This window comes from Atractosteus spatula, chromosome 9 (genome assembly GCF_055471065.1).
Source record: "Atractosteus spatula isolate fAtrSpa1 chromosome 9, fAtrSpa1.hap1, whole genome shotgun sequence".
NCBI classification, from domain to species: Eukaryota; Metazoa; Chordata; class Actinopteri; order Semionotiformes; family Lepisosteidae; genus Atractosteus; species Atractosteus spatula.
In genome coordinates this window covers 44,428,036-44,452,737 of record NC_142714.1, presented here as the reverse complement: position 1 = coordinate 44,452,737, position 24,702 = coordinate 44,428,036, and the positions used below count along the sequence as shown (strand labels likewise).

Here is a 24,702-nt window from a genome sequence, read left to right as displayed (position 1 = left end):
CAGAGTTTTTGAGGGAGAAGAGCAGGGTATACATTCAAATACTGGGGAGAATTAAGGAATATGATTAGCAAGTATTTTTTAAATTTGAAGTATGTAATTATCTCGCATCTCTAATGCAGAAATGAAAAGCCATTCAGATGTGATTTACATTTTTAATACATGTTTTCTTGATAAGGAAGCAGAATGCTATAACAATCAAGAATGTTCCCTGCTACCGAGATTTTTGTTAATTATTTGGTAGTCTTATTTTGCTAGTGTATGTTTTTAAGAGAATGTCTAAAAAATTGAGACTCTTTAAAATTATTTTAAACAAGATCCAAGATCTGCATTATATTATACATGCAAAGCCTGACTGAGAAAGAATGAGATAATATGTACCGAACCACATATACAATTCTTCATTCAAATTGACAAAGATAATCAAACATAATCAGAGCAATACATGAAAGTATATTCAGTAAATAAAATATGAAATAGAGATTGTTTTTAAGTTGAATACTGTACTGTATAACTTTTGCTGTTACACATTTTATAGCCTGGAAGCTAAGATAATTACTACTGATTGTAGGATCTATTCATTATTTAATGAAGAACTTCATCCATAATGTAATGACTAATGTTTGTGAAAGCATTCCTAGCAGCTCCCTGCTAAAGGCCCTATAACAGATAAAAACATAAAATAAATTAAACGTTTTTTTGGGGGGCCAACAGATATAGAATATTAAGAAAATAATGATGTTCCTTAACATGCATTTTTTAAAGAATATTTGATGAAAAAAAAACATGTATATATTGTTGGTATTCATACTGTACTTAAAAAGTTCTCCATGATGAAATGTATTGGAGTCCACACATTTCAGACAATAACTGTGTTCATTTATATGTAGATGAAACAATTCCAGAGCCTTTCTTTAAATTATTATCAAATAATAATCACTTGGAAATAGGATAACCTTTTATTACAGCACACAGAAGGATGTAAGCCAGGAGATATTTACATAATGTAAAGCAGACTTCCTGGCTTTGTCAACCAGTGGATATCTTTTGTTTAACCCATCAATTGTACGATCCACTCTTTCCTGTGCAAATAGAAAGAGATTTCATATATGTTCACAAAAAGCACAAAAGGGTACAAAAAGGAAATGTTTAAATTTAGAACCCCCACATTTCGTCTTTCACAACTCCACCCTCAAAGCCTGTTTAGGTTTCTGAATTCCTCCAGTTCCCCTGGTGTTTTCCTATTTTGACTGTTGAGTTGAAGGACTCCAACATCACAGGAGTTTCAGATAATACAAAAAGGCTTACTTCCCATCATGCAATTAAACTCCTAATTTTGCTTTGTCTTGAGGAAGGGAAGTCTCAGAATACTTAGTGAAAAATACTTCTGGAAAAAAGTAGAGGTTCAGACTGGATATGAGCCGGCTTCTGAACTGTAACCATAAAACAATGTAATTAGGAATGATTTTTTTGCATACATCTGAATCCTGTGAGTTATATAAATGTTTGTTTCTACATTTATACAACTATCACAATGTGTGGGTTTCACAAGTGAAGAGTTCACAGAGTACAGGTAAGATCACCCTTCTTTATTAAATTTAAAATTGGCTTCCAAGTCAAATTAACATAATATTCATTTGCATGAAGAAATTGGTCTTAAAGTCAGTGTACATCTGTTATAGTAGATTGATAGAGCATAGTGGTGAGTAATTCTTAAATGTATTTGCTTACATAAAATCTACTTGGATTGGTAGAAAAAGATTCAACAGACACTTTTAGAAAATAAAGTATTTTAGGAGACACATATTTATAGTACAGTGTTATGTTAGTTAAAATGGTACAGTCCAAAAGCTATTGTTCCTAATCCCGCCTAGCCTAAACGTAAATGTTTTCTTTGGCTAGGCGTTATTTTTAAAAAATCCAAATATTTATTAACATACCGAAATACGAAATAAATGCTTCTTTTGAATTCACAAAATTTATTTGTTATTATATCCAAAAGTCTTGAAAAACCCAGTACAAATCTGCAGTGGACGTTCACGGCCTATTGGTTTTATCGTTTCATGGTGTTTATACCGGTGTCAGACTGCGAGCTGGAACATCGGGCAATTACTACAATTCTATGTACACGCACCTCTTCCATGCTGGCATTATAGTCTTGCCAGACGTTTTCCACCGCCGATGGGAAAACAGCAATTAAATCGATGACTACTTTCTAGCATGTTTGAGCTGGTTCTGTAGGGCGAAAAGTAAAGATTATTTGGGCAGCATAGTGAACTGCACAGTGTATGTGTACTTGCGAGTGTCTGTGAGTCAGTGTGTTTGACAGGGCTGGAGTTAAGGGGCTCCCTCTTACTGTGAAAACTATTCTGTAACTTCGGAACGATCTTTTCGGGTTTGTGTTGTCCAATGGATGAGCTCTGGAGGCTTCAAAGCGAAGCTTCATTCTGCATTGCAGCGTAACAAGTTTTACGTTTTTTTTTCTTTACTGGGTGTGAAGAGTACCCCTTTGATTTATGTATCTGGTGAAAAAAATGAAGACGGATCTGGGAAGTGAGATATAAAGAAAAGCTCAAAGTGTGGTATTTGATTTACTTTCGGAAGTGATTGTATTTTTCACATGAACGCTTACAGAAACTAATTTACGGAATTGTCCAAACTGAATGAAATGTTAGGTAAGTTGGAACATAGTACTTAAACTAATTTTCACTATTAATCGTGTGCCAAAATTGAATTATTTTTAATTATATCCTAACATATGGTTAGGTTGTAACACGTTGTTAACTTGCATGCCAAAATTAAGCAGTTGGTATCCTGTGGGTTATTTGTCATTTGTTATTTGTTATTATCCTTATGGATTTTAACGTTTGTATCATATAAACTATTATAATGGTGTCTTCTTTCGTAACTGCCAGAACCATTTAGGCTTTGTTTAAAATATCAGTTCATAAATATTTTACAATGTTTTCTCAACTTTTTCATGCAAATCTTTAGAATTATTTCATGTTGTGAAAGTGAAAATAAACCGAAATTAAACCTATTATTACAATTAAGCTGCTGTACTGTATTGCCTACATATACTGTATGTTCCTGCAGAACACAAGTAAAGAGGTTAATGCTTATGCGGAAAAATGTATTTCATGTGACACGATTTAGCCTACTCTATGTTATGATTCAGGACTTGAGTTTGGAATGCTAAGCACGACGATTTACACTTCTTCCTTTTCGTCTCTTGGATGCCTTAAGCTTAAGTGAAGGTCTATTTGGCCGTAGAGGTCTTCGGCAAGTCTTCAGGCACGTGTTTGCAAAACTTAATTACCACAGTACCTAGGCATACTGTAGGTGTTTATAAACATACCAGATGACATCTATCTGGCTGTATTCCAAAAAAGTATTACAAACTCTTTACAAAGTATACATACACAGCTCACAACTAATAATATTATGTATTTCTAAATATAATTAAAGAGGACTTTAATTATGTTTCATGTTTAGATTTGTGTAGTTTTGTAAATACCGTTGATATGATTCTAGTGGATTTTTCAAATGCATTGATTTTTTTAACGCCTTATGTTTGAATACATGAAGTTAATGTTTTAATTATCGACCTGAAGGGATTTCACTTGTGACAGATAACAGTAAGCCACTGCAAAGCGGTATTGATGAACATTGATCCTTATTACGTACAAAAGTACATAATATAAAGGGTATGCCTGTGCTCTATTTTAATAGTACTAGGGTTTGAAATCCATGTTATTTCAACAAGTTGTTTTTTCGCTAATAAAGTGCAATACAATGAACTCGGCAAGTAAGTGTATTTTGTGAATTGTTGGACTGAGTTGAACTTTTTTACAGGCAGCTTTTCCTGTGATAAGCTTCGCCAGTAGTTTGCAGGCTACTGATTAAAATAGCCTCTTATGAATAGTTATGGTGGCTGTAAGCGTGGGACCAGTAATTTGTATGAAATTCTGATGCGATGGACAAGTTTTATCTTTTGGCCCATTAATTAACAGCTTAACTTGAATAGCACGCAGAGGTATCACTTACAGTACACCTTTCTTGGTTTGCTGAGTTGATGTCTAAAGAGTTTCCTTAAACTGATGGGAACAGTGGATGGTTAATGTTTCTTGCTTCTCTTCTAACCTCAGAAACCAAAGTTAAAGATTTGTGTCATTGAACATGGTATATTAACTGTGTAATTCTCCCTGTACATTAATTATGTCTGATCTTTATTCTTAATGTACAATGACTCCAATGACTCTTCTATATTATGTGACAATGCTTTTGAAAACAGAATTGCATGGATTGTATACAACATTTTTCTTCCTTTTAAAGGATATTGGGAATGTTCTTGCAAAAATACAATTGTACCTTCATGCTTATTTTACTTACAAGGAAATAAGAAAGGATACTTTGTTGCAGCCTCTCATTTTAGCAATTTGAATATACAAAAGGACAGTAATATTCCTGTCTTTGCCTATATTTTTCTCATACAGCTTTCTTTACTGATACTTGACATTTTCTGTTAGCTTTTATGAACTTAAATGCTTTGGCTGGCATGCAACACAAGTGTACCGTTTATAGAAGAGGCCTAATCAGAGTCCATCTAGTTAACATTTCTGTTTAGTTTCAACTGAGGTTTTCATTCTACTAAACTTTTAAAACTCTGGATAAATATTGTTCCTTATGGGCACCAATCACAGATTTTGTTCACACAGAAAGATTTGTGCAATTAGACCAATTTTGTTTTAAAGGAGCTGTGTTGCACGTTGTGTTTGACTACTCTCCAGTTAGGTGCCTTTGAGGCTGTGCTATATGGGAAAGGCTCAGCTACCAGTTAGCTCTGATACCAGGTTAATAAAATCTAGTAGGACTTCTTTAGTGTCCTTTAGATTAAATCTGTTTAGTCTATTAGTGACACATTTAATACACAGTACAGTGCCCTCCAAAGGTTTGGAACATGAGAGTTAAAATATATTTTTGCTTTACAGTTTGTATTTGTAAAATTTGAGAATTAGTTAAATATGAATGATAAGTTAAATATAATACATATTTTAAATATAATTACATATCACTATTGAGCTGGATGATGAAGTGCTACTCATTAAATATAGAAACATTTTTCTTTTAAAAAAGCAAATGTAAATGGTGTTTGTAAACTTCAGAACTTATTCTGTTGCTTCATTCCATAACATTACAACCACTACACAGATGAGGTGATGTCCTTTGGAGAATCTGCAGCTCCTTACGCCTTAACCTTTCTCTGACTCATCTTTGTACATCCAAGGATATTCTAATCTGTGTTATCTGTTCTTGGCGCTGATGAGAAGTTTATATCTTCCAGTGTAGCCTTCGTAATTCTGCTGTCTCAATCTTCTGCAAAATGTGTATTTCGATACCTTCGACCCTGCTCTCTAGAGGTTATTGAAGACGTTGTTTTAGGTCTTCTTTGACGTCTCTGATAGGTTTTCTGGTTTTCACGTTGGATATGTTTTTAGCAAACCCTTTCTTGGCTAATTAAATCTCTGGATTCTCTCCTATCATGTGTATTCAAAATTGTTTATTTTGACATGCCCAAATTCTGTAATATGGTTGGGACTGACTTTTTCCTTCTGTTCAGCTTCAGAAATGCCTTCTTTTCTTTCCCAGTTACTTTATGAGTGCCTAATGATCCAACAGCAAAAACCTGACCAACAAGGCAATGCATTAAAATCCCAACAAATCCTCTTAGTATAAGTTCATCTTTTAGTACCTTAAACCTATTTCAGTGTGATACAATTTGTATCAAAACTGAGAAGAATTTGCATACATGAACTTATTTTTGAAGTAGGGACCTTCATTTCTATTATGAAAATATTCTACAATCTTAAAAAAATAATAAGTTAAACAAATTTAGTTTATTATTGTTGAGAGGGAACCGGAGCTTTCCACAAGTATGCAGACTTGTAAAGACTAGCAGGATTTAATAATACATGCTGGAAATTTTATATGATTTTGTCGTATTTCGCTTAATTTAATGCACTTTTAATACACAAAGTACTACTGGGATAGTACTGAAAGATGACATGTATAAGCGCACTAAGTTTCTCATGCAATTTAATAGATAAGTCCCCAAAGAATACTGTTTAATTTTCAAGAGTTGTTTCTGAAGAAATGTTTTTATTAAATACGTTGTTGGACTGTTGTCACCCACATACGCTTCAGAGATGAATGAATGTATATTGAACTGAAATGTAATGCATTGTGACATGCATTTAGATTTAGAGTGATATGCACTACTCAAAAGAAGTGTATTTTGGTTTTGGTGTGAATTATCTGATAGACCTTGCGGTTGACAGCTAACAACTTGTCTTAGCTTAGCGATTACACCTTATAGATGAAGAGTTCTATGTTCCATAACTGGAGACAGAAAGTTGCCAGACTGAAGTCACTAAGAAATGTGTCACTACACAGTCGAGGACCAGGAATGGATGCCCAATATGCACAACTTTGCCCAAGGACTGATACTTGATGCATTATGCCCTTTGGAACAGGGACAACAATGTCAAACAAGCCCCACCATACTTGAGTGAAAGGGGGAGCACCCGTGTGTTTAGTAATAGGCTTTACCAACAGGGATTATGTGTGTGACGACAGGTATCAGTCCCCCTGAAAACACCATTTGCTCCATCTGCAACGGACATGTGCTCATGTGATGTGGGGAAGACAGCAGTGGATTCTAGTTCTGTTTACTGATCAAAGGTGAAATGACAGACAGCAATGCTGATGGAGATCATGCGGGGAACACTTTGTTGATGCCACTGCTGTGAGAACTATTTGGAAAGGGGGGCTGGCATATCTGTTCAGCGAATAGCAGACCTTGTGTGAGAGTGGCCTGTAACACTTCCATTGTAGTCAAGAAAAATGACCTTTAGGAAGTGAAAATAGATCTTAAAGGTGACATGAACTCATTTCTTGTTAAGTCAGTATTCACTACATCATTCTGACTATAAGAGAGAAAGTTTTCATTTACAGTGTCAATCCACTGTACGAACGTTCAAAACCTCCAACACTGTGAAGTGTTTCCTTTTTATTTTACTTGTACTTTGGGACTAATTAACAATTTAGATTCTTCCAGTAGATGTTTTCCCACGTTTGTGAGTCAGTGAAGCTGTAATGAAATTTTAATATAGTCTTTCAATAATCTGTAGAGATTTTCTTTTCCCATATTATTATAACAGATTCAGTTGGCTCTTTTTCATATCCTTAATACTATTGTAAAACTATTGTTTTCTTTTGTGTACTGTTCTGATAAGAAACAATTTGTTAAGATTTTATTCTGTAGTTTGTTTATACAACCATTTACTTAATTGTAAATTTGAAGATATCTGAAGAAACTGTTTTTCGAGATTGTGTTGGTATGGGAATTCAAATCTTTTTATTAATTGCTGTTTCTCTCCTGTTGCCCAAATCTTGAATTATACTGTACAGTATATCAAATTTTATGCAGAGACAATCAGAATCATAGGATATCTATCTTAAACAAGTTTTGCATCATTCTCCAGATTTGTTTTTTAAACCTTGAAATGCATTTTAATTGGTGTTTCTGTACTTCAAGCGGAATCTCTTTAAATTCTCCACTGATTCCAGGTCTGTCTCTCGAGCTCAATCTTTTCAAAGTCTGTGTTTTTGAAATTGTAAACATTTGATTTGGTGAAATGGAATGATACCTAAAAGATTCTCTCAACTCCCTCTCACTCTATCTTGTTAGTTTGAAAATAGTAGATCAATACAGCATGCTCTTTTCTGACAAACTAAGTGAGAAAACAGTTGTTAGTCATAGCTACCATTTCGATCTCATCTACTGTCATTCCTGTAAGTTTTTCTTAGCCTGTGTGAGGAACGTTAAAATCTTCGTAAGAAACATGAAGATCCTTCATTTTCACATACAGTATATCCAAGATTTCATTATATAAGGCTCTTTAGAGTAATTCTTCCCTTCCAGAATCTTCCTTGTCTATTGGAATGCTCTGTATCTACTAATGTAATATTTGTCACCACAACTCTTTACTAGACATTTGCCTAAATTCCAATTATATAATAATAATATTGCTTTTGTTTCTTGCATTTTGTATCTAGTATTCCTAGCATTGAGATATAAAAATTGAAATCCATGGTACTTTGATGTTTTATTCTTTATACTTTATGAATTCATACATTTTATGTATATATACTGTATAGGTATTCATAATGACTGTGTTTGTCTATCATAAATAACGAACAATTACTTTATGGTCATTATATACAGTAAACTAATAAGTTTAGCTTAATGTTATTAAGAAATTTACAAAAGATAAACCCTTTTTTACAGATCACACGAACTGTAACAATTGCTGTTTTAGTATCCAGAGGCAAATTGCAGGTGAGGTTTCAAGAGGTTACAATAGTCTGTTTTCTGCTTTATGGTGAGGTCCTGTATCATGTTTTAAATTTTACTATTCAGTTGCTCCTTTTTACAAATGTCTTGGCCTCATTAACACATTAGAATATCTTTCTCTCATTTTTGTCATTTTGTCTAAACTAGGTGTATTTACAGTACAACATTTTTTAATCGTTTCTATTTATTTTGTTTAATGTATGAGCTCAACTGTTGTCTCCTGGCAATGTGAGAAATTTCCTAAATTTAATGTATAACATATAAAAGACAGGCTGCAGTGAAAAACACTGAAAAACACGTTCAATAGTTGCCGATTCTACCCTGGTCCTTTAAAGCAAAAGTGTTTTGGAGTTTCCTCATGAAGGTCTGTGTGCTGTCACTCTTAACATGTTCACGCCCGTTTGCCTTGGTGCAAATTCCTATGATTATGGAAGTCACGGGGATTGTAAATCATCAGAACGTGTAATACAGGCACAAACAGATTCATTAGCTGCACATAGCGCACAACCCTTACCACCAGAAACAGCATTTTTGGAATAGTTTTGTTGCCTGTACATGGCTGCTGGAAAACTGTACAGACATTGTGAAAAAGCAATGGAAGGAAGTGTAAGTCTGAAAGTCTCATTCAGGATGAGGAAGAATTAAAAAAACAACTTGGGTACAAACTGGAAACCATAAAAATGTATTCCTTTGTTTCAGTGCTGTGTAAACTTGCTCTGCGTGTTTTGTTTTAGTGATTAGAAGCAATGCCCAGTAGCATTAGAATTTAAGTGAGCTTCACCCTGACTATTGTAATCCTAAAGTTGAAATCAGGACTTGTACTTGCATAATATTTTGTCTTGACTATGTTGTGGGATTTTGAGGAAGGTTTTTCCTAATTTTCACTCAAGGGGTGACTCACCACAGTGATAGATATAGTATAGATACTCTGTTTACACAGAGTATTGAAAATATTGTTGATCAGAAACATGCTTTAAAATGCATTGGGGTGCTTATAATATTGAGATTTAGTCTATTTTGAGTGCCTTAATGGACCTGTGTGGCTGTTTTAAGAAGAAAATTGTATAAATCAGTGTAGCGAATGGAAGGTTTTTAGTTGTTCACTTAATTGGTTTTTAATTGGTCACTTTAATTGTGAGTTTAATATTACTTTATATTGCTCAATGGCATTAATACATATCTAGTTTGTGTGTTGTGGGCATGTCTGTTTGCTGGAATGTAATTAGATTTTAGAAGCAAGTTAAATTTATCCTCAATCACAACTGTTTGAATCACAAGGATGATACGTTTACATAGTCATTAAGGGTGAAAGAAATGTGTTAATATATTCTGATGCAACCTTTACATGGATAGTTTTAGTAAAGCAAGATTTGTGCTGTGATGCACAACTGGAAGAACTAATGCTGTTGGAAAGTTACTCTTTTTTAATCTTACAGCACTTAATTGGAACTTTATTTATACAGCTTTCACTTAATTGGAATAATTTTCACTTAATTGTTTCTTCGATTAGGCACAACAGAAAATGTAATTCTTCAGGGGAAAGGGGCAGGTTTTACGTATAATAAGCGCATAGATAAAACAATAGAGTTATGTGGAAACTTTGCTATGTTAACATAGAAAGACCAGAAATGTCAGAATGTATAAGATACAATGAAGTTTCAGCATTAATCTGACATTAAATATATTTATGACAGGTTAAAACAAAACAATGCTCACATTTGTAATGTTAGTACAAAACATCAATTACCATAGCACCAAATAATAAAAGTAATTTAATTCTTTAATAAATGCTTCCAATATATGTGATAGAATTAAATACTTCATATAGTAGTAGATTTGCATGTGCTTAGAGGTTAAAATAGAAGTAGCAATTCTTGTATGAATACATTACGTATTAAGAAACAAATTTCTATATGAAACTATGAAACAATAATGTGCAATTTTGCATATCAAATTGCAAACTGAAACATTAAGTATAAAGAACTCTTAATTTGCATATGCAGTATGTTGCAGACAGATTTTTACAGATTATTGTCAATAATCATGCTTACAAAATTACAGATTTTTGAAGAAACTACAGCATAGGGGAACTGCAAAGAAAATAGTTATCCATCACAAGAGTTGAGTATACCCTTATGTGTTACCAAGATTATGGATCATTAAAGGATTTAATTGCAAGATGGAGAAAAACTCTTAACCAATACCTAGTTTTAAATTCAGGAGATAGTTTAAGACAAAGACCTTTACACAACAAATAAAAAAACACAGAACCATCATATCTACTGTATATCTAACAGTTCAACATAGACTGAAAGAAGTTATTAAATAGAAGATTCAATAAAATGGCTTAAATAGTAGAGCTATTAGTTATACCAATGTAACTATAAGGCAGGCAAACAGAGTAATATGCACACAACAACAAACATAACCAGGATAATGTATCCCGGACAGAAGAATCTAAACTTGAGATTTTCTGAAGACATCAGAGAAAGTAAAAATGATACAACATATCTCTTGTAAGAAACACAACAGAAATGAAACAGTGTGATGTGTCTGTAAATATTAAATGTTGAAATTGAAACTGCAGGCTCCAGAGTCTATAGGACAATCCAACTGAAGCAATTTGGAAATACATGCACTTGAATATAGGAGAAAATTTAAAAACAGGCATAAACTTTGGTATAGTTTTGATGATTATTAGAACAATATAGCAAAATCTGCCAAGAATACTGCTGTATATGTGTGCAAATTTAAAGAGCAAAGCTAATGGTAAAAAATGACTTGCAAAGTACTAAACTGATCATGCATTCTAATGTGCTTATTTTAAATGTCTGTTCTTCTGTACTGTCTTATTTAAGGTAACCTTCACTCACAGCAATAATCTCTTTTAAACAACTGCAAAAGTATTTAATGTTTCCAAAAGTTGAAACATTACTTTATGAACCATTTTTAAATGTTTTACCAAAAAAATAATATTGTATTGGTATCATAGGGCCAGTCTGCAACCTGAAACAATTGTAATTTTATTAGCAAAGGGGAACCAAACATCTGGAGGTAAATATCTTCTGTAACTGAAGGAAAAAAAAAACAGAAAAAACGTTCATGTGAATGTAACAAAAGAGAAAATTAATGCAAGACACAGTGTGGAGTGCTGGTGAGGGCTCTAAAGTCGTGGGCTCATATCTCAGATACGACACTGTTGTTGTACTCTTGAAGATAACATTGCAGTCGCAATCTATGGATCTCATTTTTACAGAGCAAAAACTTGTGGGCCAGTTGCAACCTGCTACATAGCTGCTGCTGTGAAAAAAGAAAAGCAAAGTACAAAATGTACTGAATGTCTATTGAGGCAGTTGGTTCCTAGCAAAATGTTTGCTGTGTTCTGACAAAGAAGAATTTTATGTCATAGACTGGTGTTTGTAGTACGAATGCAATTGGAGATAAAAGGTGCAAATAAACAGATTAGCTTTTTATCATAATTGGATTTGGTTACTTTATTAACATGAACATTTGTGTCAAATGCTTTGAAATACTAAAGTATAGATACGGCTGTATATACAGTACAGTGCCTTGCAAAAGTATTCAGACCCTTCCTGGTGTCTCATTTTACAGAATTACAAAATGATGCATACACATTTTTAATCTTATTTTATTCAAAATTTGAATGCTCAAACTGAAGACTTTTAAGGGTACAATAAGTTACAGTAAATGTCAGCAAAAACTACAGAGAAAAAAATGAAATATGTTGATTGCATAATTATTCAGACTCACAATATTAAGTTGAAGAAGCTTTATCAGCAATTACAGAGACCTTTTTGGGGGTAAGTCTACACTTTTTTCCATTCTTCTTAGCAGATTTGCTTAAGCTCTCTTGAGTTGCTTGAGGGTCATTCTCCTGCTGAAAGGTGAATTTGTGTCCTAATTTTAGCAGACTGCAGCAGGCTTTCCTTTAGTATCTGTCTTACTTTTGCTCTATTTTTTGCTCCTTATGTTCCCCCCAGTCTTGACAAGATGCTTACTGATGAGTCGCTGTTGATGAGGTGTGGCCCCATAACACAGTTTTGCCCCCACGGTGCTTGACAGTAGGGATGGTGTTGACTGAAACATGTCCTGTGACCAAAAAGTTTTAATTTTGTCTAGTCTCACCACTCCATGCAGGATGTAAGATGTTTTTATTCAGTTTCTTTCTTGCAAATCCGTCATTAATGCCAGTTTTGACCCATGGACATTATCTACCATCTTCATAGTGGTACACCTAACCTGTTTCCTCCTTGTCCGTCTCCTCAATTTGGACAGATAGCCTGATCTAGGCCGAGTTTGAGTAGTACAATATACCTTCCACATCTTAATCATCGGCTTCATCGTGCTCAAAGGGATATTCAGTTTCTTATACCCTTTAAGTTTTTATACCCTTTTCTTGGTTGGAGTCTTTATACAACCTTATCCCTGATTTTTTGGAAAGTTTCTTAGTCTTCATAAATAAATATTTGTTTGGAATTCACTACCTGATTGATGGTACCTTACAGGGACTTGTATTTACTGTATTCTGATACAGAGGCTTCTTATCTAATTGTGTGTCTTGTTAGGGTAATTTTGTACATCTAAATTAATTTAGGTTTGCGACAGCAGAGGATATACTTCCATCATGACTTTTCCTATTGTTTGTCATTCATATTAATTATGTATTTACTTATTCTTTATTTGAGTATGCAGAGTAGATTATACACATAACAAATATTAATTAAAACAAACTTATTAGTAATAATGTGAAAACTGTGCATTGGTCTGAATGTGTTTGCAAGGCACTGTAGCAAAATATGAATTAGACTGGAATAGTACAAATTATATTAGATAAAACAATTTTATTTTCATTTTATAATTTCTGTTTTGACTTAATATATTATTGATAATTGTTTCTTTATGCTGTGGAATTTTGATAGTGAAACAGCAGTCTCATTCCACACTGTTGGAAGTATTCAAGGGCAGTACATTCCCACTGTGATTTTGTGTAATCAGGTATGCTTTTCCATTCACTGCTTTCGGTGTTTAATATCAGCAGTTCTGAATGCAAGATGATCTTTGAGATAATTGTGTTTGACGTGGACTCTAAACTGAAAAGCACTGGGCATGTCTCAGTCTTTTACTGGTGCTCACAGTTGCTGTATCAGATTTGTGGTTGGTGAAGGATTTAAACTGACAGGCTTTTCACAGAGAAGTTAACAACTGAGTATGGGATTCTAACATTCCATTCAGTCCCATAGATGGCTAATAGTTGTTTGGGATTCTGTCTCTACCACTGAGTCTGTCTAGTTTGGTTGAACTGTTATCATTCTTATCTGCATTGTAATCTGCTGTCATTTTAATAGCCATGGTGTTTGTAAGTTATCACCTGGAGACCCAAAACAGCCAATGGGATTTAATTTGTGATGTTAGCTGGCAAATCTGAAGCACTGGTTTGGTTTCAGAACTGTCTGGATTGAGTGTCAAAGCTTTCATACTGAAACCTAGGCTTTCCGGTTAACAGCAACTTCAAGTTATGTTTCAAAACATTGTTGCCTCTCTGGTATTACTGTATGAAAAAAAAAACAATGTATTTTTTATTCTGCTGCCAAAATGAGAGTTACTATTACACTGGTTGAAAATGTACTGAGATTTGTTTTGTGTTTTTTTTAAAGGTTTACATTAGCTATGGCATTCACAGTTGCACTAAGAAAAAGAATGCTGCACATTGGCATCGTATTCATTTATTGCTTTCCAAGTTTTTTTTGTCTTTTTGCTTAAGCAATGACAATATGACTTTGCATTTTAATTAGCAAACACCGTCTATGGATTTGTGGAATTAGAAGAGTTAGTGAAACCATACAGAAATTAAAGAGTTCTTCCTAATTATAAACAAAAACACCTACTGCAGTGGAGGTTTAAAATGCAGCTTATCATCAGTTTCAGGAACTGTTCATAAAAATTACTTACAGCTTCCCTAAAAGGATCAACAAAGCATCTTGTTTCAGGGTTTATCAGAAGACACATTTTTTAAACACTTTTTTTCAAAGAAGGCCTGTTTTGGCTTATTGGAACTAAAATGATTGAATGAACCGTGAATGATCTAAGGCTACCCAAAATGATGTGGTATGTGACTGCTTTATAGCTGTCACTGTGGAATTTCGGTGCAGTCTCAAAGGATGCACACAAGGTCACTGAAACTGTGTGTTCTTGTAAAAGCCTGTGACAGTTCAAGATTCTCTGGCCTCTGTATTTTGCGGATGTGAAGCTCCAGGCCATTGATGGGGGAACAAAGACATCTACGGATCTTTTGCTAAAGACAGAGCAATGTCATTTGGATCTAGAGCTGCGTATTATTGAAGAGTGACATGCGCAGTTGGAGAGAAGCTCAATAACAGGTTTAAGACTCGACTAAATTCTGTTTCTTGAATCACTTCATCCAGTTTGCCTTTCAGTAACCTGTCTCTCCATAAGTAGGTGTTCCTATACAGAAGAGAAAGTTGATTTAAACAAAGACATTTTACATGCAGCATCTCTCCCATCTCACATTCTTTCAATTGTCTTTCCAAATTCCAAAACACTTATTAATAATTAGCTTCTGGTCCTTATAAAGTTTCAAAAACCTTGTTTATGAGGACTGTTTCTTCTGAAAGTTCTCCATTGTGCATTTAAAATGTGTCTGAAGTTTTTCCTGGTTTTGACCATGGTTTCCCTTTTACTGTGGTTTTATAATGTCTTTACTTGCTTTGCCTTAACATCCCACAATTTGTATTGTGGATTTACTGAAAGTAAAAATTGCATTTACTAGACAAACTTTAAGAAAGTACTTCTCTCCTTATGTGTGCTTATTGTGGTAAGAATGGGATCAATAATTTTAAAAATGTTTTTCTTTCTCAGAGCAGATACAATTTGACAAGTGAAATGCAAAATATCTAACATTTAAATGAGCTGTGAACCCCATTCTACTTGGAACAATATGACATTGATTCTTTATAAGTTATGTGTTTAATTTATGTAATTTCAGAAAGCACCAAAAGTGAGCACTTAAAACAAGATTCACTTGAGAATATGGAGCTTGTCTCATTTAGTTTTAAGAGATGATTCAAACTTCTTCTTTTAGTATGATGTAGATTTAAATGACAGGCTAATTGTTGAAAAGGGAAGGTTTCTTGAATCCTGATTGTACATAATTACATCTGCACAGCAGGGCCACAGATCTGTAGATAATTGTGTGTTCTTCAGTTCCTCTGTGATTAGAATTAGTAGTAGTTCAAGACCAATACTTTCCCTAATGTCATTATAAATTAATTCTACTGATAAAATTCACTGAAGACTATGTTAAGAATATAGTAAAGAGGCTCTCAATTACTTAGTTTTTGTTAAGTTAAACATGATAAAAATAACTTGTGTTAAATTGATGATTCATCTATGTTTTTTTTTATTTTATCATTCAGAAACACATTCAGAACTGAGTTTTATCTTCTTTGTTTTTCCGTTGGCTAAATGCAGGTCTCCCTTAAATATGGAAAAATCAACATTTAAAAAGCAATAGTTGAGTATCTCTCCTAAACTCACTCTCTTCCAAGAAAGTGTCTGGGTTGCATTAGAACACCTAGCATAAAAATTATGTCTACTGGTCTACCTCTTTCTGATGAAGCTATACAATGTGAGTTGATGCTTAGTGTCATGATATTAACATCATGTGCCTATTGAAATTCCACAGAGAAAGAGTTACATCCATTTTATGGTGTTTGTATAATCCTACACCTGCCTAGAATGAAGAGTTGAATTTATAGTAAATATGCCAATTTAGGAGTCACTGCAACTTGAACACCAGAAATGAGGTCCTATAGTGCGATTTAAATTCCTCCACTGTAGCTTCTTAATTTAGTACAGTGCAGTTGTCAGTCCTATCACTGAATTTTGTATTATTTAGACTGATAATGTGAATAATATATCAACAGTACTTCATAACATTTAGAAATCCTGCTCCAGCCAAGAGCTACTTTAGTGTGTCAGGATTTGTAAGACTGAACTGTTGCTGCTTATATTTTATTAGTGTGATGGTTAGCAACAGTGTGGTTGCTCTGAACACCATGTTGTTATTGCAAAGATTATAATTCATTACACTTGTCAGCTTATTTAAAAACTGTATTGTGAAAACTAAGGATTTAGGAATTAATGATGGGAATTATGGACAGCATTGTGGTGCAGTGATTAGCATTGCTGCCTAGCAGTGCTGGGGCCCTCAGTTTATTTCTGCAGTGCTATGTCTGTGCATGGACTTTGCGTGTTCTATCCATGTTCACGTAGGTTTACTCTGGGTCTTTTAGTTTCCTCCCACAGTCCAAAGACATACAAGTAGGTTAATTGGTTTCTAGGCACTGATTGGCACTGGTTTACAGTATGTGCATGTCTGTGCCTGTGTGCCCTGCTGTGAACTGGTATGCTGTTCAGTATCCCTCCTTGTGCCTGGTACTTGCCAGGATAAGCTCTGTCTCTTCCGTGACCCTGAATTGGATGAAGCAGTTAGAAAACTTACTTGGATGTTTGATACATGTACAAGATGGCTGTGCAGAACATTCATTTATAGACAAAAGTACACATCAGTGTGAACTAAAATTAGAGAAAAATAATGCATGAAAGCCACCATTGGCATAAATGTTGATTAAACATTGTTTATGGGAATGTATTCTCTATAGAATTTACCAGGTACAGATTAGAACTCTCCTTGGAGAGACACACATAACGTATTGTTTTTCTTATTGTCATTTTGGCCTGAAATTTAAGATACTAACCATTTTATTCTCACAAAAAATAACTTCTTTGTTCCAAAAATTTAGAAAGCAGCAGCTCTGAATTAGCCTTTTGCTAAAAACAATTTCTAATTATAGCACACCAGAGGGTGATGATTGCATACCAGCAGTCCTGTGAAACATGTGGAAAACCTGATAGAATTAAAATCATCAGTTCCTTTCCCTGATTGAAACCTAATACATAGCCTTCAGAATAATTACAAGTAACCATAAGTTCATAGTGTGGTTCTTACATACTGTAGTAGCATAGCACTGATCACATTAGTGAGAGGCTTGCACAGGTGCATGTTTGTCCAAAATAACTAGTTATAAGACATATAAACAAATCAATAGAATGCTTAATAAGCTTGAGATTTACACTATAAAACATTACTGTATGTTAACTAGAATATTTACGTGTTTCATGTAAAAATGCATTTTAAGGCTGTAGTTCACAATGACACTCTTTTCATAACATTTTGCTACACCCTTAAATAGGCAAAAGAGGATAATTCTGGTTATGTCTAGATTAAACAAGCATACTGGAACTCCACCCAACAACTGGTAAAAACAAGTAGGTGCATTAAAGGTACTTCCTGGTTTTCACAGTCAGAACAATTATCTATCATCCTTTGTATTGAATGGTTATAGTGGGATACCCTGTTCAGTGAGCTTATTTGATTCCATTATGTACATTTGAGCATACGAAATATGTTAATCATAATTCTGTACCAAAATAAGAATAGAAGAAGTAGAAAAATTAAATTCCACCTACAGTATATTCAAATTAAATGTTATTGTCAGAATCAAAATCTACTTTGTTGTCCACAGACAGTGGAAATTTTCATTTGGACTCGCTTAGACAACAATAGAAAAACTACATAAAACAGCATATTTTACAGATGTATACAATTAATAAATCAATCTAATATAAATAACAGTACCATAAAATACAGTACAAAAACATAAGATTCATGTGTAAGTTGCATGCATGTATACAGTATGCTGTGAATGCAATGCTGTGAATGGGCTTATACTGTACATCAGAGTTTTCTTCTGCATTCATCTATATACAGTAAATAGTTATTAGCTAAGACTTATGACTACTAAAATTAGCTTGTTTTTAAAGGTCCACCTGGTACTGTCCATTGTCAGGAAAATGAAAAAAAGACTTTTGCTTAAATAATGCTTTCTGGTTTTCTTAATAAGGCCACAGAAATGCTTGCAGTCACAAAATTGTGCATGGAACAAAATTTGATGGCATCTGCTGTCATTGAAACCAATGTGCCTGGCTTTGGTTTACTGGTACATTCATAAACATTTAAAATTGAATATTTAGAATTAATATTTTATTTATTCTTTTTTTTGTTTTGTGTTTACTAAACATTTTAGACATTACAGTCACATACTGTATATTGATTGACACATGGATGTTAGATAGAATGTCAGAAAAAAGAAAATGTAGAGTAGCTAATGCGTGATTAAATAGAAATGACTATTGTTGGAACTATACTTGCTGTTTCAACAAGAATGCCTTTTCTGTTTTCTCAGAAGTCTTTGATGTCTTGTAGTATTTTTCAACTACATAGGAAGCAACTCAAGTTAAAAAAACCTTACAATTGAATTAGAAATGGATCTACTGGAAATGGAACATATAATTCCTAATGTTTTATTACGATTAAGATCCTGTGTCTTTTGTTTGCAGGTAACATCATATGGATGTCATGACAATGGAAGATGTGAATTGTAACTGACTGGTTTTACAAGATGGTACAATGGATGACATAAACAGCTCTAAATCTAAGCACAAAGATTCTAATGGGTTTGTTAATAAAGTATTTAATATTTCCCTAGACGTGGAGAATACAACAGGCATAATGAGAATACAGGAACCTGACCTCTGTGAAACACCTGTTGTGTGTCAGAGTGTAGGTAAGGAGAAAGTAGAATTAAACAGGAAGCCTAAAAACACTGGAATCTGGAGAATCATCACTAGGAAGAAGACTCCAACAGGATATGGAAGGAGGCCCCATTCTATGATTCTTCCTGGGGAGACTGCGGTACCTAAGTTATCATTTGTAGACAAGGTGAAGTCTTTCAAGAAACTGAAGTCTACATCAGTTTTTAGAGGGAAAGGAAGCAAGAACTCAAATGCAAAGTTCAGCACTATTCTTAAAGATGAACAAGAAGAGGAGTCACACTTCAGAGACCCCTCCTCCCACATATATTCACAAAGGAACTTGTTCAGAAATCGAGGTAAAAGACATTCCTACGCAGGCTGCACCAAAGACTTTGACTGCTCATTTGAAGATGTAGACATTACAGGACCTTCTGAAAACATTGATAATGAAAACCAATGGCTCAGGGAACTCTCAAATCATCATAATGGTTTTAAATCCATTGAGGGTGTGTCTTACATAAAGAGGACACATACCAATTTCTCAAACTGTAACAATGCAACTCTGCTTGAAGAATACAGTATAAAGGACTGCCCAAAGACATTTCAGGGAGGAAGAAAATCTAAAGGTGCTGATGTTTGGAGTTACCTAAGGAAAATTTCTTTTATTGGGAAAGGGAACTCAAATCTAGCAGAAAAAAGTTTTGACTCTGAATTAAATACCTTTGACAAGACAATTGATTCAGATTGTGCCTCCTCTGACTTTGAGTGTATCAGAGATCCTAATTCCTCCCCTAAACACGCAAGTGCTGATACCAAAGGTAATCATTTTGGTGGCTTATTCAGGTGGTTTAGTAATGTGGCTGAAACAGCAAGGAAGTGGAGAATCTCTTCACGGTCTTTTTCACCCCCAGAAGAAGACCGCTCTCCTTTGGGAACTCATAGTGCTCAGAGATCTGGTGAGTTTAGTCAAGTTATATCATTAAGCTCAAAGAATGAAACTAAGATCATGTCCCCAACTCCAAAGACTGTTCTGTCCTCAGACCCAAGTTTATGTGATACCCTTTCATCTCCTAGTTTAACAGGAGAATCTCCACAGGTGACTTTAAAGTCATGGAGAACCTGTCCAGATTCACCCAGTCCTAATGGATACTTGTCTGTAGCAGCTGAAGCATCTCCACACTCACCTCACAAATTGGTGGCTTCTATAGAGAATCGCAAAAGCCACATACCTGCTGAAAGTGGGATTTGCCTTGAAAAAGAACCAGAGTCAGATAGAACTTCAAGCCACAATGATACAGGAAATTGTCTAGATTCCATGAATGACTTTGTTTCTACCAAAGAAAGACAGGATCAAACTGGGCACAGGAATGATGAAAATGAAGAAAATTACTCAAACAGCAAAACTGCCCCATATCACTCAGGAAATAAGGTAAGGTTTTTTAAATGATTAATAAGGTATTTAATCTATAAATGTAATAATTTAATAAAAGTAATTACATTAAAAAAATTAAGCAAAAACATGCATGTATGTATGGTTATGAATTTAAGTTATGATTTATTGTACTTACACCATATACTATCAATATTGTTCAGTTCACCAACTCTGGCATGCTTCTGTGAAGTGAGATCAACATTTTTTCTTTCTTTTAGCGTGCACCTTTTAACTAAACAAATACATAACTTTTAAATGCCACTGTTCTTGAATTAATTCAGCGCATTACAATTTTAAGTGTTACTTCAGTCAATTTATACTTCAGCCTTATTAGTCTTTATTTTGTAATGTGTAATATCTTACTCTTTATTACAATAATAGTACAACTTTTTATACAATTACTCATTTTGTCTTTCTTGTTTTTTATCATTTTTCATAAGAATATGATTACAAAATAGATTGTATGTTATGTATTGAAACTATTAAAATTAAAATTATTACAGTACAAGTATTTTTAACAAATTGAATTTCTCTAAATGTGCTACTTCACAATACCAGATAAAGTTGGAATCCCTTTTGTTTACTAAGCATTTTTCAAGATGGATTTATCCTAACACATTGAGAAACTGAGTTGCCCTTAAACAGTAAGAATTCCATATATAAATTCAGTACTACACTTAAACTAAATTGAAAAAAAAATACAATTTGAAAACTAGCTTTAACTGGCCATAGGTTTACAAGTACATTTAACAACAGTGAATATGTCGTAAACTTATAGAAATACCTTTACACATTAGCAACCTTCTTACCAGTAAAACTATAAATGGTTACATTGAGTATAGAACAATTTACAAGATTAACAATAACTGTACATTAGGTTATCAGTCAAATTTAAATTCATATAATGAATATTTTGATTATATTCTTTTTAACTGGTGAGGGTTTATTATTATGTTGATGAAATTTACATGATTCAAAGTTTATTATGTTGAAATTTGTGAAGTGTGCTCCAGTTGGTCATGAACAACTCTAATGAATTAATTATATCAACTTAAGGCTGACATTTTGTAGCTGTTCATTATATATTATGAAATGTGGATAGGCATACTTAAAATCATAAACTGCTTGGTGTTTTACTTTTTCTTTAACCAACCTTAATAGACAGTAATTAACAAAGTGGGAATATTGCTGAATTATACAGTTTCTTTGGAAAACACACCAATTTTTGGATTAAAAAAATTCATAGGGTACATGCTGGTTATATAATGTTAACTTATGTATGTTTATGCAAAACTTAAACCAGATGCTACTGTATTAACATTTTGGAAAGGTTTAACAAAAGCTCTTCATAATTTATTGTAATAACTGACTAAAATACTGTTTTTCTTGTGGTAAATGTGAATGCTGCAATAATTACTCACAGACGAAATTACTACTGACACCATACATTTCATATTTTAGTCCTATAATATTCCTTGTCTGCCATTAACAGATCTAAAACCAGTCAATTCAGTGAGTGACGTGACTAGATTTTGTATTGAAGAAAAGTCTTTGATACCGGGCAATTGTAAAAAATGTACACAGTTATAAATATCTCTAGAGACATGTTAATAGGCATTTGCTAACTTTTTACTAATAGTGTTTACTAGATAAATTACAAAGCTGAAATACTGGCTGTTCTCCAATGCCTAAACAACCTTGTAAAGATGTCAAGACCTATTTACTAATTGTGTTGTTCCATTAACAAGCAGTGTATTTCTTTGACAATAAGCAGAATAGCAGTTTACAACACCACATTTTCAGTGAGTCAATGGTATCATTATGTTTCTTAATTGAATCCCCTTCTTAAATACAATGACAACAGCAAAGTTGGATTTTCTAAGCTCGCGGTTGTTAATTTCTTTTTTCAGTAATGCAATAGTTCTTAAGATCAATTTCTGCACAATATACCAGCAGAGGGAAAGAACATTTTAATATACATCCATCGTTTTACCACTTCATCCAATTCAAAGTTGCAGGGAAACCAGAGCCTCTCTTGGCAAGCAACATGTTCAAAGTGGGCTACAAACTGGATGGGACTCCAGTCCATAGCAGGGTACACACAGACTCATACTGTACACTCACACCAGAGCCGGTTTTCCCAAAAGCCAATTAACCTGCCAGTATGTTTTTGGACTGTGGGAGGAAACCAGAGCACCTGAAAGAAATCCACTTGAACACACGAGAACATACAAACTCCACGCAAACAGCACTCCAGGTCTGGAATTGAACCCAGGGCTCCAGTGCAGCCTTGCTAACTATTGTGCCATTGATCCCCAGCATTTTAATATCAATCGCGATAAATTTAGTTTTGTAAAGTCAAATATATTACATTCTTCTATATAAAACCCAAAAGGCAAGTGGTATATTGACTACATACTGTATCTCCAGCATATATAGCACATTGCAATACATTTAAAATCTTATGGCAAATAACATGGAGTCTTCTGTTTTGTCATTTATTTTGCATACCTTGTTCATGTATGTTCCAAAAACATGTAATCAAAACCTGTGACAAACTAAATCCTTTCTAATGTGCCATTACATCTGGGAACTGTACTGTAGCTGCAGTTTAACTATGAGAGAAGAATGAAATTAAAGAGAAGAAAATAAATAATGTTTCTTTTTAGAGAGAATATTATTTCTCAGTTTCAATATATCTCAGAACAACCACTATCAGGTTGTCGGTTATTTGTTTATAACACGAAATGGAGTAGTGTAATAATTGTGCGGTCTAGTTTTGGATTAAAATACTTTGTCAGTTTTTGTCTTTTAAAATGTATGTACTGAAATACTTTTGCTCCACCTGCTGGGGAACAGAGAGAATATACAAAAGTCCATTTGAGCCCTTTTTTACAGATGTGAGAACTATCTTGATAAAAAAAAAATATTTTGAGAACATGTCTATATATTTTTGTCAGGTCAGTTTAAGGTACCAACTGTTCAAGGAAATTGACTTAACCACATAATTCACTGTCTAATGGCTGTCAGCTTTCTAATATATAATTTTATAATTATTAATAATTGTAGTTCATGGGTATTCAAATTGGCAGTTATTTTTATTTTTTGAATGAATTGATTTATTAGAAGTATTTCTCAATTTTAAGTCCTGACCTCTATAAAGTAACATTTTAAGATCCAAATATGTATTAATGTTACTGTAATAAGGGTATTAGATTAGAATAGTATGTTATCGAAACATTTGTAAATGATAAACTTGTACAGTGAAGTAGAATTACTTCTATAGCCATGCCTTAATTATCACATAATAACTAATTTGTGTAATGTTAAACCTTTTCATTATGACTTAGAGTTTGCTGTTCTGTCAGCATGATACATTACCAAAATCATTTAGGGAAATAAAAAAAGACACTGTACATAGAGATGTACACAAAATTAATGAGATCTTTCTTGAACACACTTTTAATTTTACGTCCTTTTAAAAATGCATATCTAATAGCCACCTTACAAAGACATGCAGACTCTGTATGGCAAGCCAAACTATCATTTAGAGATGTAACACCTGTCAAAGAATGGTAGCCAATATTGTTTAAATTAGATAATAGTTTCTCTCCCTTCATTTTTCATACGAAACAAGGATCTGCCTGATGACCACTGTTTGGAGATGGAAAACCAACATGTCCCAAGCCCGTCAGAGCTCAACCGCTCTTCTTTAATGGTCACTTCACCAAAATGGAGGAAGCGTCGCCCAACCTCAGCCTACACTATGATGCTGAACCTACAGAGTCCAATTCTAGAGGAGGGGTCTGTTTCAGCCTTTGAAGCCAAGACTGGCCATGTGGATGAAGACCCAACAGCTTTGAAAAGCCAGATTTTACCTAACAATCAGTCTGACGTCCCCCTGAAAAGGCCAGTTATGCGACAGAGACCTCATTCTGTAATAGATGGGGCTTCTGTCACCAAGACAGAGTCTCTGCATCCTCTCAGAGTAAGAACTGATGACCCCTGTCCTTGCCTGTCTGCTTCTCTCATGATGTATGAGTCCTGGACACCACCTTAAGCTGCATGAACTGTCATTCTGTCTCTTGCCTTTCTGTGTGGCTTTAGCATGACTAACCTATGCTAGAAACTTAAAAGCATCTTTCAAAATGTGGATAATATT

At 33.9% G+C, this 24,702-nt stretch overlaps 1 protein-coding gene across 2 annotated transcripts in view; it reads left to right on the top strand.

Annotated features, from left to right (window-relative positions):
• The first annotated feature begins 1,498 nt into the window (after window positions 1-1,498).
• The window catches only part of arhgef9a (Cdc42 guanine nucleotide exchange factor 9a), a 152,819-nt gene continuing 129,615 nt past the window's right edge, over window positions 1,499-24,702 (top strand). Inside the window, exons 1-3 of one of the 2 annotated variants that reach the window (XM_088925174.1) lie at window positions 1,499-1,570; window positions 18,914-20,537; window positions 24,178-24,528. In XM_088925174.1, the coding sequence (XP_088781300.1) occupies window positions 18,984-20,537; window positions 24,178-24,528 (1,905 nt within the window). In that variant the 5' untranslated portion in view covers window positions 1,499-1,570; window positions 18,914-18,983. Of the gene's footprint in view, window positions 1,571-2,629; window positions 2,673-18,913; window positions 20,538-24,177; window positions 24,529-24,702 lie in introns of those variants that run through there. The other variant, XM_088925175.1, reaches the window with a different exon arrangement.